At 34.4% G+C, this 21,996-nt stretch overlaps 1 protein-coding gene across 48 annotated transcripts in view; it reads left to right on the forward strand.

The window, feature by feature from the left end:
- Window positions 1-21,996, forward strand: part of NRXN1 (neurexin 1) — a 1,114,986-nt gene that overhangs the window by 969,217 nt on the left and 123,773 nt on the right. For 35 of the 48 annotated variants that reach the window (XM_055107954.3, XM_055107959.3, XM_055107953.3 and 32 more), the window contains 2 exons: window positions 10,525-10,614; window positions 11,976-12,295. In XM_055107954.3, the coding sequence (XP_054963929.1) occupies window positions 10,525-10,614; window positions 11,976-12,295 (410 nt within the window). The remainder of the gene's footprint in view (window positions 1-10,524; window positions 10,615-11,975; window positions 12,296-21,996) is intronic. The other 13 variants (XM_055107974.3, XM_055107975.3, XM_034953111.3 and 10 more) reach the window with 1 other exon arrangement.

The raw sequence follows: 21,996 nt of genomic DNA on the forward strand, positions 1-21,996 counted from the left end.
ATAAAATGGAGATGATAAAATTATCCTCCTGATAAATCCTTGAGGATTTAGGGAAGATTACTGATTTCATGTGTCCATAAGGGCGATCTCACCCCAGAATCTAGAAGACAGAAACTTTGTAGACAAGCCTTAATGACATCTTACATTATACAAAAGAGTGCTATAAGGATTAAGGAGAAGATGTTGGCCCTTATGACTCAGGATATTAAGAGATATTACTTTATAACTATTCCATGGAACAACTTTCGAGTCAGCTTTATCTTGGTTCAAATGGTTCCTCTTTCTATGATGTATGATGCAGCATTAGTTTTATGTCATCTCTTTGAGCCTCAATTTTTCCATCAGTAAAATAAAAGGTACTTATGGTCTGGGATCAATACCAGCATTAAATAAGATAACCTAAATAAGCAAGTAACACAATGCATAAAACATAAAGCTACTCAATACATTATTTTCTTATTTTCTTGTGGTCCTTTGTTTTCTTTAGTTTCTTTACCTACAGACCACTTTCACACGGAAAAACTGGATTTCCCAGCATGCATGAAACTTAATTGTAGCCTTACCGTCTGGTCTAGTCCTGCTGTCTGACAAAAACAATCCTTTGATTCTGGTAGTGTGTGTTCATCATTCAGTGAGGTCTTAAAAGTCCAGAAGACAATCCAAGCCCCTCGCTGCTCTTTATCAGCCACGAATCAGGCAAACTCTAGAAGCCCTCTGCCCTCATGTTACAAAGGCTAGAAGATCCATAACTTCTACTACCTGATTTTATAAGCTTCAACTTTGTATCATTTTTACCTTGGTTAAATGAATGTTGCTTTCTTTACAAGGCATTGATGTATTTATTGATGAACTTTGGAAGTAAATGCTCCTTGGAGGGTTAACATTTCAGTTTAGTAAAAGATTCAATTTAGTAAAAGATTAATACGATGTGAAGAGAAACCAGAGTATCAACATTTCAATCTATTTGAAAGAATTTACCACTAAAATTCATCTAGAAAATATAGTCTTGGAGATGATACATATTTTGAAGGTTCATCGAGTCCAAGACTGTTTCTTGTACACAGTCATTAGAGAATTGAAGCACTTGCAGAAATTTCCCCCTGACCAAATCAAAGATTGGCATGAACAGCTCTCTACAAAATTAGAAAAAAAAAAAGAAGGTCCCACGTGGTATTAATTTTTCTGCTAATGTGTATGCACCACAGTAGAGCTCACCTCAGACTATAAATCATTGACTTGTAATTAATCATAAAAATAAGATTTAAAAGATTTGTCCTATTGTGTACTGCAATGGCAAATTCAAAATTGATGAAAGATAAGCAGAGTTACTGAGTCATTTTATATATATATGAATCAGTAATTATATATATTATATATAGAGACACGTATTTTATCTCTATTTAGTTTAGTGTCTAGTAAACTGAATAAACTAAATAGACACACACACATATGTAATTAGTGGACACTAAATGGTCAAGAAGAAAAAAGGAAATTTGACGTCCAAGCAAAATTTACTATAACGTTTTGCAAAGTTCTATTCCTCTCACAATCCAATGGTGTTTGTGACTATATATACATATATGTAAGTGGACACTAACAATCTCACTGCCTTATGGATCTTGAACAAGAAATACCACTATATTATCATGCAAAAAATTACCTCAAGTGGTATTTTTTGCATAACTGTATGGGTTCAGTTTTCATTTAGAAATTACTTAACAAGCAATTACCATGTGCTCACCATTGTGTTATACATAAGGCATACAGCATTGAACAAGACAGACATGGCTCCTGCTCACAAGGAATCTAGAATCTAGAATCAATTACATGAACTTATTTGATCATGATTATAGATATTGCTACTAAGTATTTTAAGAATGCATAGTGGAAGAATTCATTAAGTAGAGTAATTTGGTGGAGCAGTAGGGGACACGGGGAATGCTTCCTTGAGAAATGTATAAGCTGATATTTAAAAAAGAAAAAATTTAGCCAGCCTCAGATGTGTGTGTGTGTGTGTGTGTATGTTGAGGTGGGCAGAGATGTTGAGTACACAGGGATGCAAGAAATTCGCAATGCAAAGGAGAATGTCGGGTTCAAAGTGGATTGGCTTAGCTAAAGGAATTGAAAAAATTACAAAGTGACTAATTTAAAGAGTCAGAGAAAAGTAGTTCAAGATGAAACTGGAGTAAGCTGGAGCCAATTAGATATGTGTATTTGGCTTTAACATTTTAATGATATAGGAAATAAAGTAATATATAAGACAAATGTTTTATTAGAATAGCTATATTTTTCAAAAGTTTGTTTCTCAAAAGGTGTTGATATTCAAAATCTATTTATTTGGAACATTATCAGCCAAGTGAGGCATTATGGTATTTGTATGGTCTATATGACAACAATACACATTGCATTCAGTTGAAAATTATGTGATTATGCTGCACTTAAAATCAGAGTATGTTTACAAAACTATTACTTTGCCTTCTGGGCCTAGATATATCCAAATGTCTTGTTCTCATTTAAAAATCAGTCTGTACACAGGTTACTAATCTTCTCTTGCGGTATAGATGACTTTCAGAATCCTTTTGTGTTTCTTTTCCCAATGTTAAAAACTCAAGAAATAAGAAGCCTTCCAAAGAAGCAAGTCTCTTTTTGTTCTTGTTATTTTTATTTTCATATTATTCTGCGCAAATGTTTGGTTCATAGCATTGTTTTTCTTTACTTTTTCCCCATAGATATTAATATGTCATATCAAATGCTGACACTTTTATTTCTGAGGAGAAATTACACAAGAGTGAAGAACTAAAATGAAAGGAGAAAAACTATACATCAGTGATGTTCATATAGCTTGTCTCTACTGACCGATAGTTATAACAATATGATTAAAATTGTATTTATCTTTGTTCTCTGAGTCACACCATGAAATTTAAGTCCAAGTCAAGGATTTGAGTTTTATTGCTTTGTGCTACTTACCTTGATTCTTTGTAATTACTCTCATTTCCCGGAAGTCTGCTTGTTCATATAGAATAAATAGACTAAAATGTGACCAAATATTGTTACATGGTATTTTTGTCCATTTGGGCAATTATAATAAAATATTGTTAACTGAGTGGCTTAAAAACAATAAAAGTTTATTTCTTTCAATTGGGAAGACTAGGAAGTACAAGATTCCATTTCCAGTGAGGGCTTGCTTCATTGTTCACAGGTGACCATCTTTTCATTGTATCCTCGTATCACAGAAGGAGGGAAGGGAGTTTTCTGGAGCCTCTTTTATAAGGGCACTAATCCCATTCATGAGAGCTCTTTCCTCATGACCTAATCAGCTCCCAAAGGCTTTACCTCCTGACACTATCATATTTGGAATTAGTTTTCAATAGATCAATTTTGGGAGATACAAACATTCAGTCTATACAAATAGGCAAATAAAATTATCTGGGATTTAATCAAAACAGAGGGTATACATTCCAAATATAAGCCATCAGATTTTCCTTTGAATTCTTCACCCCAGGAAACTTGTTTGAAGTATTAATGATATTTAATACCTTACAATGACATTTAATGCCTTACAATTAGAGATTGTACCTTGTTGCAATGGCATTACTACAGGGATTGGGGGGAAGGGAGTCTTTCCTCCTGGCAAAAATACTTAATTCTTTTTGAAATTCAAAGGAAAATAAAACCAAATTTTACATGCAGTTTCATTGCTTGAAAATTACTTTGGCAGAGGCATGTATGTTGTCACTGACATTTTCAGTGAAGGTACCAACAGATCAAACCACACAAAATTAACTGGAGGAAAAAGAAATCAAAGGAAAATCCTATCCTGCTTTTATCATGGGAAAAGTGTGAGACTAAATTGTTATCTTTTAACTATTCAATGAGAAGCTCTGATTTTATAAATCAAGCCTATTTGCTCAGCATGTTGCTATAGTAGAGTTTTATGATTTTAGAAAAAGATGAAATTCCTTTTGGACCCTTTTATAACCCGGAATGTATAGATCTTTGAAAAGTGGGTCATTATTGCTTTATCCTTACCTCTGATTTAGAATACTTGAAGGTACAAATGTCTTCTTTGAAAGATTCAACTTTGTTTTGATTTGAATTTTCAGGGACATTCCACTTGTTTTTCATCTCACCTATCAGCTTAAGCCCGCTTACACTGACCATTCGCAAATGCTGTATGTAAAGCTTCTATATCCCAGCATATTTGATATTAGATCCTGAACCTTTCCAAAGAAAAGAAAAGGTCATTGGAAATTATTTTTGCCTTTGACCTTTCCCAATCAAATGGTTTATATCCTTTATATTGCATGTAAGGTCTAGATGTATATTGAACTATGGACAGTATTAAATATAATCAACAAAATCATGCAAAGCTACTGAATGATATTTTATAAGTAAATATCACCATGAATTTGTAAAGAAATAAAATACATCTTGAGAAATTATTTAAAATAATATACTTCCATTACACCTTTTAGTATGCAACATTTTTATGAAAATCATGAGGTAAAGGAAAAATGTAGGCCTAGTCGCTGGAGAACCTAAACATTCTGAACTATTTTATACCTAATGGTGGAAGGATTTGGGGAATCATCTATTAAAAAGACATTGTCACTGTACTTTATTTAGATGTGTCTTCACAATGTTTCCATTTTCATACTGCTTTGAAGAAATACTGGAGACTGGGTGATTTATAAAGAAAAAGAGGTTTAATGGATTCACAGTTACATATGGCTGGGGAGGCCTCACATTCATGTCAGAAAGATGAAGGAGGAGCAAAGGCATGTCTTACATGGTGGCAGGCAAGAGAGCATGTGCAGGGGAACTGCCTTTATAAAACCATGAGGTCTCATGACACTTATTCACTATATAAGAACACCATGAGAAAAACCTGTCCCCATGATTCAATTACCTCCCACTGGGTGTCTCCCATGACACATGGGGATTATGGGAGCTAGAATTCAAGATGAGATTTTGGTGGGGACACAGCCAAACCATATCCCTGGCCCCTCCCAAATCTCATGCCCTCACATTTCAAAATCAATTATGCCTTCCCAGCAGTTCCCCAAAGTCTTAACTCATTTCAGCATTAACTCAAAAGTCCACAGTCCAAAGTCTCATCTGAGACAAGGCAAATCCTTTCTGCCTATGAGCCTATAAAATCAAAAGCAACGTAGGTACTTCCTAGATTCTGTGGGGGTGCAGGCATTGGGTAAATATATCTGTTCCAAATGGGAGAAATTGGCCAAAACGAAGGGTCTACAGGCCCCATGCAAATCTGAAATACAGTGGGGCATTCAAATCTTAAAGCTCCAAAATGATCTCCTTTGACTCCATGTTTTACATCCAGGTCATGCTGATGTAAGAGGAAGGTTCCCATGGTCTTGGGCAGCTCTGCCTCTGTGGCTTTGCAGGGTACAGCCGCCTCCCTCCTGGCTGCTTTCATGGACTGATGTTAAGTGTCTGTGGCTTTTCAAGGTGCATGGTGGAAGCTGTCAGTGGATCTACCATTCTGGTGTCTGGAGGACAGTGGCCCTCTTTTCACAGCTCCACTAGGTAGTGCCCCAGTGGATACTCTGTGTGGGGGCTCCCACTCACATTTTCTGTCTGCACTGCCCTAGCTGAAGTTCTCCATGAGGGTTCTGTCCCTGCAGCACACCTCTGCCTGGACATTCAGGTGTTTTCATACATCCTCTGAAATCTAGGTAGAGGTTTCCAAACCTCAATACTTGACTTCTGTGCACCCACGGGCTCAACACTACATGTAAGCCACCAAGGTTTGGGGCTTGCACCCTCTGAAGCAATGACCTGAGCTGTACATTTGCCCCTTTTAGCCACAGCTAGGATGCAAGACACCTGAGTCCTGAGACTGCACAAACAGCAAGACCCAGGGCTCAGCCCACAAAAACATTTTTTCCTCCTAGGCCTCCTGGCTTGTGATAGGAAGTGCTGTTGTGAAGATGTCTGACATGCTCTGGAGACATTTTCCTCATTGTCCTGGCAGTTAACCTTTGGGTCCTCATTACCTATGCAAATTTCTTCAGCTGGCTTGAATTTCTCCTCAGGACAAGGGTTTTTCTTTTCTATTGCATTGTCAGGCTGCAAATTTTCTGAACTTTTATGCTCTGCTTCCATTTTAAACATAAGTTCCGATTCCAAACTGTATCTTTATAAATGAATAAAACTGAATGCTTTTAAGAGCACACAAGTCACGTCTTGAACACTTTGCTGCTTAGAAGTTTCTTTCACCAGATACTCTAAATCATCTCTCTCAAGTTCATTGTTCCACAGATCTGTAGAGCAGGGATAAAATGCTGCCAATCTCTTTGCTAAAACATAGCAATAATTTCCTTTGTTCCAGTTCCCAATAAGTTCCTCATCTCCATCTGAGACCACCTCAGCCTAGACTTTTTGGTCAAAATCATTCAACAAGTCTCTAGGAAGCTCCAAATTATCCCACATCTTCCTGTCTTTGTCTGAGCCCTCCAAACTGTTACATCCTCTGCCTGTTACCCAGTTCCAAAGTCACTTCCACATTTTCAGGTATCTTAATAACAGTACTCCACTTTACCAGTACTAATTTACTATATTAGTCTATTTTCATACTGCTGTGAAGAAATACCCAAGACTGGGTAATTTATAAAGAAAAACAGGTTTAATGGACTCACAATTCCACATGGTTGGGAGGCCTCACAATCATGGCAGAAGGTGAAGGAGGAGCAAAGGCATGTCTTACTTGGTGACAGGCAAGAGACCATCTGCAGGGGAACTGCCCTTTATAAAACCATCAGGTCTTGTGAGACTTATTTACTCTCATGAGAACAGCATGGGAAAAACACACCCCCATAATTCAATTACATCCCACTGGGTCCCTCCTGCCACATGTAGGGATTATGGGAGCGACAATCCAAGATGAGATTTGGGTGGAGACACAGCTAAACCATATCACAATGTATCTGCATATAATTTTGCAGCAGAAAAGTCATTAGTTTTTTATTCTAATAGGAGAACAAAGTCATTAGTTTTTTATTCTAGTAGGAGAACAAAGAATTTAGAGAATAAAGTAGGCATATATTGAATTGAATAAGCACCATCTGATTTTCCATTCATTACCCATACAAGAATAAAGTCTGTCCTGTAATTAAAAAGTTCTTCAGTTTAAAACAGTGCTCACTGAATTAGTTGGCATCTGATATTCTGGGGTAGTAGGAAGATATGACCCCCTTGTGTGGCTACCTTTCTTATATATTATCACATATTTTCATAACTTGTGTCTACTGCCTACTCTATTTTCTAAATTGTTTTATTGTTGTTGTTAGGTGACCTCTGTTAATCATTGGGAATTCAGTGTTTATGTTCTTGCTTTAGCTGAGTCTCAGCAAGGATCTCCAAAGCTTCTGTTGACTTACATCATACTGTCATACTATATCAATCACACAATTATTCTATTAGTACTAGTCAAATGTTTGAGGACAAATTCTATGTATGTATGTGTGAATGTATTTATGTGTTTATGTGATCTTTTTAAAAGTCATTAAAATAATCTATAAAGCTTTGTTTTTTCTCGACCTGTCTTGTTTAGACCTTTTTTTCCCCAACCTTTCCCTACTAATAATAACTATGTTTACCAATTTTGTGACATGGGGAATTTATTATTAAACAAATAATGAACTGATTGTAGAGATGTTCAAATCAGTGACAATTCATCAAAAAATAAAATTATAAGTGAGGTTTATGGTGTTTCCTTTGGAAAATGCAAAGGGAGGCTTAGCTACAAGTGGTTTATTCTGTGGACACTAGTATTTGCTTTCTTTTTCTTTTTAATGTTGTTAGGTTGTAAGAATGTGTTAATAGTGCAACAGAAGCTACCAGAACTAAAAACAAGGTTTTCTTGACTACTTCATTCTACAGATATTCATAGGATTGTATGTGATAGGTATTGTGCAAGTAAGCACTGAAGAAATAATAAATACTGCACATAGTAGCATAGTACTTGACCTTATGGAGGGATATTCAGAGTTTGAAGGCAAACTATCAAATTTGCCATTACAGGTTCAATGCTTCTTTCTAAAGGGCATGTTTCAGGAGCTACAAATAATATAGTCAAGTGTCCTAATGTAACCTGATGACATCAGGGAATACCTTCTGGGGAGGCAACGTTCCAACCAAGAAGATTCCATTAATTAGTAATGGTTAGCTAATGAAAGATAGAGATGAGGTGGGAACAAGGGAGAGTATTTTCCATAAAGGAAGCTACATGTGCAAAGTCCCAGAGAGAAGAAAGAAAAGATTTGGAAGAATTGAAAGAAGTCTCATAAGGATTAAAAGAGCAGAGTGAGGCAGTGATGGCCGTGAGAGGGGACAGGGAGGTAGGAAGGGACCAGATTGTGGAAGTACTTACAAACTTCACTAAGGGTCTGAGATTTTATCCTAAGAGAAATGGGAAGGGTTATACTAGGCAAGTGACATGATTAGATATTGGCTTATATGTGGAAAATGGGTGTGATTAATCACAGAGAAGATGCAGAGAGGTCTGTCAATAGACTGTAGTAGTAATTGGGCAAGAGGGATTTGCGACCTAGATTCGGATGGTGTCTGAGAGAATGTGGGTCATGCCTGATGATTGGAAGACTCTAGCATGAAAAACATGAGGAACCACCTAATCATAAAGTTGTCAGAAGTGTTATGCCAGTGTGAGTTGGTATGAGTATTGAGTGACAAATAAGACTATAGAGCAAAGGGTATGTATTTTTGAAATTATTTGGTGATTGCTTTTCAAATTACACATGTCAAACATGCTTATTATATAAAATCACTTATAAGCCAAAAACGTGTAATTGATCAATAATCACACTGTCCTAAAGTAACTAATATTACATTAAAAAAAAATTTCCAAATATGCATATATGCAAACACACAAAAGAGAACACAAATTGTGTACACTTTTAAAAAACGAAGACAGGGTTGGAATTTTGTACCATTTGTGTCCTTTTAAAAAAATTATTAGTTTAACAAAACTATATTCTCACATTGTAAAATATTATTTTACAATGTTTTAGTGATCACAGAATACAGAGAAATACATATTAATGTTTTCATTAAACTTTATATTTGCCTTGACTTTGATATTTACATTTTAAATTAAATATTAATGTGTGAAATATTTTCAGTCATATAGACATTCAGATGACAAATTGATGAGGTCTAAAAGATAGTTCTTTTCTTATCTCTCCAAAAGTGTGTAATCAGTATTATGCTGGGCTTATTGTGGTAAGTATAATGTATTATAAGAGTAGCAAAAGAAAGCACTTATAAATTATTCTAAATCAGAGGAATAAAATGTAAATCTATTCATTTATCTTCTCTAACAAAACACTCCAGTCTTTTTATGCAGATAGTGCTACCATTCAACATTTCTTTCACCTCTGAGTCCTCATCTGAGCTAATGCCAAAATGTCTTAGCTTAAATTTCCATGTTAGTTAACTCTAATGGAATAGAAAATCTCTTCTTGCATTATACACAACTGAACACCGAGATGGCATCTCAGATTCTTCCTAAGTGCTCTACAGATCAAGAAAACACTCATCTATTTGCAAGCAATATTCAAGGTCAATTTAAACAGTGTTTCTAGCAGATAATTTTTTATGCAAAGAAGCAGGGCTCTCACTTAGGTTAGATCTATGAATAGGGGCCACTGTTTGTGGCTTATATTCGTTCCTTAAGCTGTCATGCTTTTAAAGAATAACTTAATAAAAAGCAGATATTTGACTATATAAAAACATACATATAATTATTTTTTCAAATGTTATTTGCTTCAACATGTTAAGCTTTAAATGAAACTCAAGGACACTCAAATAAAGTCACTTTTGTCAAAGCCTTTTCCTGTAATAACATATCTGGATGATGCAAGATGCATTCTCTTGTGATGTCCAAGTGATTGATAAATCAATTTGTGTGAAATACACAAGAACTATTTGGACTTTGTTGTTTTCTTAAATGAGGTGAATAAGAATTTCTGTTTTCTGACTAGGAAATAAAGTATGCTAGGCCTATTTTAGATGCTTCAGTGTGCCAAAGATGGTATTAAGTTTGGTGATCATAAATTATTAATCTGGAATAAGAGGTTGAATGTATTTTGAAAACTTAAACCTGTTTCACCTGAACATGTTTAACTAGTTAATAAGAAACATCAAAAAGACAAAACCCTGAGGTCAATGGTCATTTTTTGTAAAGCTATTATATGCTGTTTAAATTGGTTGTTCGGGTCTGTCTATAACATAAGTTTAATAACCTAGCTCAAATGCAGATTTCTAATTTTCAATTAACATAGGAATAATTTTGTTTGCTAAAATAAAATAAATGAATGAATGACAAGTCTGAAACATGAAATGTTCTAGGTAGAACTTTTTAAAATTCCAAATTTCAAAAAATCATGTGGCAACTGTATAGCTCAAGCTTTAAGTATTAACTTTTAACCTTTGACCTTACAGATTTTAACCAATGAAATGTCTCTTTAAACTTTAAAGGAAACAATGATAACGAGCGCCTGGCGATTGCTAGACAGCGAATTCCATATCGACTTGGTCGAGTAGTTGATGAATGGCTACTCGACAAAGGTAAAAAACATTGATTAAAACTTCAAATAAAAAAATAATTTGAACATAACCAAGTAGTACTTCATTGTAACACTAATAAACATAAAAAATAAATTTTCCGTAAAACTAAATTAAAAACAACTTTAAAACAGTAAAATGTAGATAGTAATATTTGCATACCTTGTATAATAATTTCTATACATTTTTAGACGTACCAGCTGTTTAATAATCTTACCCAGTTAACTTAAGGTTAAAGGGACTGTTAAATATAATCCACTAACTCAATCTATGAGGGTACTCACAGCAAGCATTAACCCAAAATGATAAATCATTCATAGATTATATTACATGTTCCAGCCTCTAAATTATTAACTAAAATATATGTAGTTCTGATATCTTTATTATGGTCCTGAAAAAAAAAAACTCTTTGTTTAAACTCTAGGAATCTTAAATAGTGGGCAATATGAATTGCCGGTCATAATGAAGTCCCTTTAACATTTGCAACCTTCTAAGAGGATTTGGGAACAAGCCCTAATTAAAACTGAACTTAAAGTTGTGTGCATGCTTTTATGAGCAGAGAGCAATCTGCTAAAACTGGATACTCAATTTGATGATAATGGTACTGTTATTAAGGATTGCTGTTTGATGGAAATGTGCCATAATTTCTCCATCGGTTTGTGTATCATTCCTGAAGCCGCTTTTTACATCTGAAGCTATTTTTTTTTTCATTTTGTTTTGTTTTGATAGACTTGCTGAAAGCCAATCAGAAAAATATTTTTGGAATTTTTTTGTCTCTGACATGCTCAGTGTAAACCATGAATTTCTTTTCAGTGTGATTGCCGGAAAAATAGAATAATTCAAATAACAATGAATAATTGCCTTCAAAAAATAAACAGCACTAAAGAATAACATATAGATATATGTGGACATTATGTGAATTATGAAATTTTTACCATAAAATTTAAATTAGATTTCAGCTGCTATGTATTAGTTTCTGTCAGTGGTAATTTCAGAATGACAAATACTTGAAATGTTATCTTACATTTTTAAAATTTAACAATTTAGACTTAAGACACCAACAATATAAGATCTTGATGTAAAAGGGAAAAGGGATCCACTAAAAACTGATTTGTAATACATATCTTTGATTGGTCTTTTAGCAAAAGCACTACATTTATAATAAGTTGAGAATTTACAAGTATTTGCCAATAATTATGCATTTCATGGACACCTCATTTATAAGCAATGAATTATGAGTCAAATGCCTCTCTTATAGTTTATTGCTCTCATTATTCACCCCATGAAAGATCTGTTTTATCATCCATTGTAGATATAGAGTTCACAATCAACATTTTTGCATGTATGTAATATTATTTTTACAGGGCGTCAGCTCACAATCTTCAATAGCCAAGCAACCATAATAATTGGCGGGAAAGAGCAGGGCCAGCCCTTCCAGGGCCAGCTCTCTGGGCTTTACTACAATGGCTTGAAAGTTCTGAATATGGCAGCCGAAAACGATGCCAACATCGCCATAGTGGGAAATGTGAGACTGGTTGGTGAAGTGCCTTCCTCTATGACAACTGAGTCGACAGCCACTGCCATGCAATCAGAGATGTCCACATCAATTATGGAGACTACCACGACCCTGGCTACTAGCACAGCCAGAAGAGGAAAGCCCCCGACAAAAGAACCCATTAGCCAGGTGAGCCTGTGGATTTTATTCATTTTCATCCTATATTATTTACGATAGTGGGCGTTTCTGCATATGTGTGTTTTCTAAATTGGAACATTTTTCTGATCTTAGGCACTACAGCTTCCTTTGAGACTAGCTTAACGTAATGCATTCCGTTTGAATATGAAATGTGTGTATGTTGTTCATTAGAGGTTTGTGGACTTTTACTAAAGATTTTGTTTTGGTTTGTTAGATGCTAAATGATAGTCTTGATTCCATAACCCTCCTCTGGCCCAAGCTGAGTAGATTGTCTGCTAATTACATAGGTTTTTCACTTTTTAGTTTAAATGAACAAGTTAATGAAATATTTGAAAACCTTGTCTGTTTAAGCTCAGCACTTCAAAATAAAATCAAGGCAAATTTAATCTTAAAAGAGATATTTTAATAGTACAATACTTCTATAGTATTTTGAAGTTTAAAGTTTTGAATTGATAGCCAGCCATGTGACTTTCTTGGTGAATGATGGGTATACTCTTTCACTATTTATTTAAAAATAAAAAAACATTCTATTGGTTTATCTGAGCACACAAACCCAAAATATGAGATATTTTGTATATGTGATTAATTACCCTCACCTACAATTAACTCTAATTAGCTTATTTCAATCTTGTGCCTAAAATTTTTCAAGAATATGATTTTTAAATGTGGCATTTGCACAACTTGGAAGTATGTTAATTCAATCAGGACATAGTTATTGATTGCCTACTACATTTCAGGCACTGGTTTGGATGTTGGTGTTCCATCAATGAAGAACACAGGAAAAAAAAAAACCTTATTCGAAATGCTGTTAGATGCTGTTCAAATGTCATTAGATTCCTGTTGGTATTTGTAGCCTTTGTATGTATCCAGTTGTTAATTTTTTCAGAATTGTGTATTATTCTTGGTCCAAAATTAATTGTTTCATTTTGTTCTGTTTTACTGATAGTGAGTATATTCAGTAGGTGCCATTTAAAGCTTTTCCAAATACACGATCCCTACTTTTCCAGAAAAGTGCATTCTGAAGAAGTAAGAATGATAATTATATTTAAATTTGCTTTTACTTCTTGCATTTGAAACAGACCTGCATCCAGTTTGGAAGGAAAATAATAGAAGGCAAATTCTGTTTGTATCAGCACCCTAAATATGAATTAACATATGTTTCCCAGAAAATGAAGAAAATTGACTCTGATTTTTACTTTGAATGGAAAAGGGTGAGAGGAACAGAATAGATGAAGAGAAAATGTCCTAGAAGAGGGATGGGCAAAAAAATACAAAAAATGCAAATTAAATGTGGTGTTGGATATATTGTACCTACATGTGCACTTATTTTCATTTTTGTCTCTTTTCTTTTTGTTTCCTATTTGCATTTGGCTACAAAATAAAATGGGATGTCTTATAGGGTGTTCACAAATATATATTTATTGATCACTGTCTACATGTGCCAGATACTTTTCTAGGCATGAGGATATATTGGTAACAGCAAATAAAACCCCTGCCCTCAAGGAATATACATTTTAGTAGGACTGTTTGCCTGCAATGTGATCCTTTTGTTGATTTTCTCTCCTTAGGATTTATAAGGTTGCCAATAACATCATAGCACTTAGTTCCTTGGATAAAGACTTGTGACTTTAGAAAGATTTATGTTTGCCCAATAGCTCCATTTAACATTCTTTGCTAATGTTTCATTAATGATTTGTTACTGCTGTAGATTTATGGTTCACTTACTGATAAGCAAGTTATTACAGTAAATCTGATACAGGAAAAATGAAACAAATAAATTGATAGACTTTCCTTTATCTAAAATAACTCACAAGAGGACATTCAGAGTTAGAAATGCTTTTATGAATATAATTTGAAATAATCAGGTATTTTTCTTAGTAGTCTTGTTTTATCATTAATGAAATTACAGTTGCCAAATCTCCTATATAAACCAGGTGTGTCCCAAAAGAAGAAAATATTATCAGCATTGGTTTTATGTATTTTGTCAATTAGTAACATATATTAAGAAATATTATTTTTAAGTACAAAACAGCTGTTTCATTTGAAAGCTAAATACGTAGAAATGCAGAAATAAAGATTTATGCATTTTATATTAATTAATGCAGAAGGTAAAGAGTTAACTGCTCATTAATTGCCAATGAAAAGAGCCTCTTTTATTATAAGCTGTTACATGTTTGAAGACAGCAGCAGTTTATAGATGTAAATGATCTAATTAATTAGTGAATACTTGGTTCATTTGAGGAGATATTGACTTAAATAAAAGATTATTAGGTTCATTTAAAAATAGATATTTAAAATTGTTAGATTTGTAATAAACCAATGACAGTAATTAAAGAATTTGACTTAATATGTTACAAGTATTCAGTAGTAGCAACAGTATTTTAAAGTTGGGCTAATAGGTTTTAAAAGTCTCTTAAGTAGTGAGATATATATATGAATACAGATAACAACACATGTATGTATGGGGAAAAAACATTAGGGAAGAAAGCAATTTATTTATATTTGAGTAATGGAATAATTTGTTGAAAATTTTCCATAATTCGTAATTGACTTTTCAATTGTCCTCTAAATACAGTAATATTTAAACCAGGAAGTTTAAATATGAGATAAATTTCTAATGTTAATTTCGAAACTGTAACCTTTGACCTATTTTTACAGGTTGGATGAAGCATCTTCCTTTAAATGTTGTCCATAGTGGGGTTATCCGCCTGCTTTTATCTACTGTCTTACTAAATTGTGTATCAGAAAGGGTCATTTCATTTTTCAAAAGCCACACTGGACTGTTTTCTCAATCAAAGTTCATTTTTCTCAGTGATAACACTGAGCCACTTAAGCTACAATGGCAATGTACCTTGGGGTGATTGCATGTTTTAAAACTATGGAAACAGATTTTTGGTCAGGTAGAATTAAATTGGACTCATTTCAAATAGATGAGATGAGGATTGTTCAGCCATCCTGCAGGGATAGTAATAAGGAAGAAATGTAATTCAGTTTTCATAGACTCAGAGAATATAGTAGTGTTCATCAAAATATCCTCCATAAATTCCTGTTTATATTCCTACTTAAAGTAAATATCCTTTTAAAAGTAAAAAAAAAAAAAAAAAGAAGAAGTTTTGCTTTGAATGATAATCAATTTTCAGCCCAATGTTTACTTTAGGAAGATGTGATTTATATCAAGAAATAATAGGGACATTTACCAAAACTTCTGATCAAATTGTTCCTTTTTAATGTGAATATAACAATATTGATAGTACTTTTTATGTGGATTACATAAAATTTATAAAATTTATAAAATTCATTTTTTACCTGGAATATTTAATTTTTAAATGTTTCCATAAGACCTCCTCATTTTATGAAACTTTCCAGAAGGCTAATCTCAGAAAGCAAATATTCACAAAAACTATTGGTGGTATAAAGTTCTTTGAGATTCTGAGAGCTTCTTGGCGTGCGGCAGGAGTATCATGCAAGTTTTTTGGCTGCTAAATGTTCCCCCTCTTCTAATTAAACTTGCAATGTCTTATGAGATGAGTACATGTAAGCCAACATGAAGAGGATAACACTTCCTTCCTTTGCCTGTCCACAAAGAAAGGAAAATTGAACTGTGCCGTTTCTTTTATGATCAAGCTTGTGACATTGTTTCTGGAATGTTCTTTATAGCACATTTTACGATCTTTTTGTTCTTTACTTCGAGAATATTTTACAAGCTACATACATACTGTAGAGAATACATACATACTGTAGAGAGATTGTAGTATAATGGAAAGAGCATGATGAACGAGGAGACCTGGTTTCCACTTTCAACACAACCACCTACCTCGTCATGTGACTTGGACAACTTGGGTCACATCATTGTACTTTGGCCTTGCTGCCTCTGGAAAATAAGTAGGTTGAACTAGGAAACTCTTAAGTTGTACTCAGCTCTAAGATTTCTTTGATTCTAGTGATGATGCTCTTAATTAGGTCTTCTCATGATTATTTACCAAAACATAGATTTCACCTCTGTCTTCCATCATGTGGCCATGCAGCCCAGTTGGCCTGGATAGTACCTGTGCATACCTGATGTTCAGTGTAATTATTAATAGTATATTTTTTACTCTCAAAAGTATGCCATTTGGTCTATAAATTATATTATACTCTACTTTTACAGCATATCCAAAATTTACCTTTGCAAGAAAAGCATACTTCATAAGAATAATACATATTATGTCCTGTTCTTTATATTCAGAGCAAAATTTGTTTGTGGTATCCTTGCCTGGTTTTTAGAATCCATAACCTTTTTTATTTTCTTTTCATCTTGTTTCAACAATGTTGAGAAAAGAGAGAGAATAAAATTTTGAGAGATTCTGGTTTTTGACTATAGTTTGCAACTCTTGGGAAGAAATTAAATTATAAAGTGAGACAGAATCAGTAAACATGAGTAAAATGTATTGGAGCAGTTCCATGGTTTCAGTTAGGCATTTTTTCAGGGTGGAGTTAGCAAACCTACTCAAGGAAAAGAACTATTGAGAGATCAAGAAATATTATTGGTAGATTGTAAGAGACATTCATTTCACATATGAGACATCCTATTAAAGTCAGTGGCATTTGATTCCCAGCTGGGTTTTCTGAAAAAGAACCCAATTAATGTTTGTGCAAGAAAAGAATATTTGAATATATTGGACACTTCTGTTGCTTGCTTGGAGGCTTTGGAGGTACTCATGAAAAATGAATGTTATTTGTTTGAGAAATGTAAGCAGAATTCACACACATTTCCTTGAAAAATATTTAGAGCTAACAAAATACATTTTGCAACTTCAAAGAACAAAATTTTATTTTTATTAAAAATATTAATTAACCTTAGCTGTAGCTTTGCTATTAAAAAATAATAGCATTACTTATAATTATATATGTTCCTGATAACCACTGTGCATTTAAAAAATACTGGTGACATGAATAATTAACTTATTTTCCCTAGTCCAATCATTCTTCTGAATTCACTTAAATTAATGTACATTTTTACAGCAAATTTTAGTGCATATTTCAAAGAAAAACACTTTGGTGTATATTTAAAAATATATACAAAGGCATGTTCTCCTGAACTTAATGGTGCCTGGTGAGAAGAGTGTAATGTATTGTAATTTTAAATGTGTGTAAGCAACAGTTATTCAGACTTTATTTTTCTCCTCTTATTACTGGCAAGAAAAAGTACTAGAGTAATGCATTTTAAAGGATTTTTTTTAAGTTCTGCATGGTGCATTTTCTTTAGGGTCTGGAGGTTTTACTAGATGACAAAGTGCTCTATTGGTAGATGCAAGCTTGGTTTTGAGATGTCTTCTCACAAAGCTAGTCTGAGATAAATATATTCATCTATCCATTCATTCATTCACTTAACCAAGTTTGATGAGCACTTGCTATATCTCAGGTACCTTTCTACTACCTTTCTAGTCTGTAGAAATACAGCACTGAACAAAATTAGACTTTTCTGCACCGAACTGATGTTCTAGTTGGAGAAGATGGGCAATAGACAAGAAAACAAATAGTGTGGGATGTCAAAGGCTGCAGGAAAAAAGAAAAAAAAAAAACAGAGGAAGGAAGAGGGGGATGCCTGTGTGTGGAAGGGAACCATGAAATGGAAATCTCTTTTGAATAGATGTGCATAAAGTATTCGAGATGTAGGTATCAATTTCATAAAACTTTGGTATATTAATCTTCAGGCGTTTCTTCAGACCCAGAAGGACTGCACCCTGTATGGATAGTGCCACTGGCAGCATTAGCTTTCTTAGGAAACTGGAAGCCAGAGAAAAGATCAAAAGCAACACCAAGATATACTTTACCTGCTCCTAACCTCTAGAAGGACCTGGCCTCTGTGGTCCTCTGGCTTCTAATAAATATTTTGCTAATTAAATCTGAAGTGTAATCATATCCTGCAGAACATATATATATGTGCACATATATATATATATGCAGAACATATATATATATGAGATGGAAACTCAAAAAGTACAACTTGGTATTATTATTCCTCTTCAAAAAGGAGAAAATTGAGGCATAGAAAAGCTAACTTACCCAAGGCTATGCTGCCCACTTTTTTTCAGGATACATTGAGGTGATCTATATTCTGCTCTTACGTATTGCCTTTATTCAGAATCTCATCACCTCCTGCTTTCTCATAGTCTTAACCACCTCCATTGTGATCTCCACCCAACTGTCAGACTATCCTTTTGAAAATGCAAATACAATCATATTGTTCCCTTCCTTAATGCATCCATATACATTCTATGTGATAGACTGAAAAGTTTAGCCCTCAGAAATTGGAACCATTTGTCCAAGGTCACACAGTAAGTGTTTGAGTCATGAGTGAAGTTTAGTTTTGTATCATGTGTTACTCCTTCTAATAGTATCTATTTAGGCATTGCCTATAAATATGGTTCCATGCTGGACACCTAACCTGATCAGATGATGAGGCCCTGCGTTCTGGGAGTCTAAGGTCTGAAAGCTTGTGTGGGATGTTGGGGCACTATGCATAGTGGTCAAGGGCGTTGACTCCAGAAGCCAAAATGCCCACCTATATCCCGGCATTGTGTTTACCACATACTAGCTGTGAGTTACTTAGACCTCATTTTCCTACCTCGTAAATTTATTGTGAGGATTATAGGAGTCAAGAGTATAAGAACCATATGAAATGATGGCCACTTCACCAGTTTTTAACTATAAAAAATAGAAATTTCATATGTTCATCCTAAAATATAAAGAAATGTTCAAAGTACCTGTCACAGGTGAGCACCATACATCTGAAAGTCATGTCTGAGAAGCATTCTTCAGGTACACACTGTAAATTAAAGCATCTTTCTTACCTTTAAAGCTATTTTCTCTGCCCTTGAAGAGTAGCTGTGAATTTATGTTTCTTCAGCAGCACATCAATTGTGTGGCATGTACCAAGCTGAATTCTCTGTTGAATGAGGCAGCACCATTCCCCTAAGGGATGTATGTATGGGAAGCAAGGGGCAGTGGAGGGCAGGTAATAACACAAAGAGAGAGTTATCGTGAGGTCCATGAGCACTACACACACTGCAATGCTGGGACAGTCCTGGACAACGAAGAGCTGTCCAAGGATTCCCATAACTTGTGCTGTTTTATGCAACCTCCCCTACTTCCTCACCAACTTCAAATTATTGTTGACTGAGCACTCAGGAAGTTTCTTGTGTCTGTTCCCCAGTTGTCACACACAGAAGCTAATTCATGGTGTGATACTGAATCTTGCAAATATGATTTCTGTATCTATCCTGGATAACATATTTTGATTAAGGAGCTTAAGAATTCATTATATACTCATTTTTCAACTTGAGAATGAAAAACTTCAAGTACTTCCAGCTGTGAGTTAGACTAGATTGGGCTTATGATCTTCAATATCTCTTTTGATATATTCTGTATCAGCATTGGAGATATTGAATGAAGTCTGTGTACCTGGTCGATACATGACAGTGATTTCAGTGGGAATTTTCTCAGGAATGGTGAAGTTGGCACTTCCTCTAAAATGTCTAGTCTCAGTGGTAGGACAAAGGAATATCTTTTTATTAAATAATTAGTTCTTGTCTAAGTAGCAAGAATATAACCTGGTTTAATTGTCTTAGTTTTTATCAGCTCTACAAATTATTTGTTCTGTAATAATTTGTGAACTTCTGATTTTCAATACATACCTATGTTTGTATTACACCTGTTGATTTATTCATCTCTTACATATAATAATCATTGTCTGTGAGGGGAAGGAGGAAGGAAAAGTACAAAAATTAGCCAGGCATGGTGGCACGTGCCTGTAGTCCCAGCTACTTGGGAGGCTGAGGCAGAAGGATTGCTTAACCTGGGCGGAGGCGGAGGTTGCAGTGAGCCAAGATCATGCCACTGCACTCCAGCTTGGGCAACAGAGTGACACTCTGTCTCAAAACAAAAAAGATAATTTTGTGTATAGAAGTGTATGTGTGTGTTAACAATAGTTGCTATTCTCCTTCATGATATATGTAAACATTAAGCTTGTTCAAAAAACTAAATCAATATTAGTTTTAAATCTCTATGTTAATTTCTTACATGTTTTATCATCTAGAGCCTATGTTAGTTGTTTTTTTTTTTTTTTTTTTTTTTTTTTTTTTTTTGTCTGTTGGTATCACTGAAAAGTTCTCCAGCAATAAAAAATATGTTAACACCATTAGGCTGGGACCTCAAGAGAAGGCTCAGTTAATTTCTCTGCCTTTATTCAGCATTTACCAAACAACTTTCACTGTGTTCTTGTTATCACTATTCTCTTTATATGAAATCTCTAGCAGACAAATAGCACTTGTGTTAACCAATGGTTTATCCAGTAAGCATTCCAAAGGATAATTAACAAAACAAAACAAAATAGGCAGTGTATGTACGTGTGTATTTTTTTTTACCATGCTGTATGTTGCCTGTAAATCCACAATGTTTTCATTTAGAATTACAAATTTGCAAAATCTTATGTGCAACTAATATATGTAGCACACTTTGCTAGGTATTATTATGCTATTCTTGAGGATAAATACCTAGCAATTCAGGATTTTTTTGAAGAACCATTTCTCACACCTTAGATTACTAGTGAATCTATACATAAATTATAAAGTGCCCTACATCAACAATAGCAAAGCTTTTGTACATGACAGATTTAGAGTATATTATTAACAGCATCACTAACACAATTGAATCTCAGAGACAAATTTAAAGGAGAAAAGATATTTTAGACTCTTTTTAATAACAAGCATATTGGGGAAACACGCTTCCTAAGTGTTTCACGTCTTAAGTGTTGGCAATGTGCTAGACACTACCTTCACTCTGGAATTACCCACATTCTCTTGCTGATGTCTTTAAAATCTAAGTTGCATTTGCGGAAAGCTTCTTCTAAAATAGACATTACCATCAAGTCTGTAGATTTAATAGAGTAGTTGGTAGCCTCGGCCCCCTTAGCTCCCTTCTAGGACTTTTCTACTTCAGCAGGACATACAGAGTATCCTAGAGGCATATGGGGGAAGCTACATTTTTTTATCTTCATCTTTACATGGAATAAATTCTATGCTATTGAGAAAACTCCAAGACTGTTATAATTCTGAACATCAATGTTTAACTGTGACATGGAGTAAAGTATGAAGCAATAACAATGAGAACTTTAAAATCATGTTTGTTTTGCCACATTCTTTGAGAGTATCAAATAAACTTGCACAAATAAAGCTCATGGCATAGCATCTGGCACATAGCAGGTGCTCATTTGTTCTTCCTTAGTATCCTCATCCCCACTGTGCTATTGCCTTTTTTCTTCTCTTCTTTCTCCCTTTTTTTTCATTCTTCCTTCCATATGCTAGGCCTTATTCTAGACACTACAGATTCACACATGATGACCCAAATCTCAAATAAGAGAAATGGTTCTCCATTTGGCCCACATTACCCCAGGACCAAGTAACAAATATATTCAACTATAGATTCTCCAAAATATTGGAGAATGAACCAAGTGAGGAGTCTCTATGTGTTGTGCCATGCTATGCTAGCTGTTATGAGATCTTCCTTAAACATAGACCAGCATTTAAAATTCAGCAGTAAAAATTTGGCCCTGGAACACACTTGAGAGAAACTGATTTTTATATTTTCTACACCTCCAAGCTTACCTTTGCATCAGCTGTCCCTGAGTATGTTTTGAAAGAGTGAGTCCACAG

The sequence above is a fragment of the Pan paniscus genome, chromosome 12, assembly GCF_029289425.2.
Source record: "Pan paniscus chromosome 12, NHGRI_mPanPan1-v2.0_pri, whole genome shotgun sequence".
NCBI lineage: Eukaryota > Metazoa > Chordata > Mammalia > Primates > Hominidae > Pan > Pan paniscus.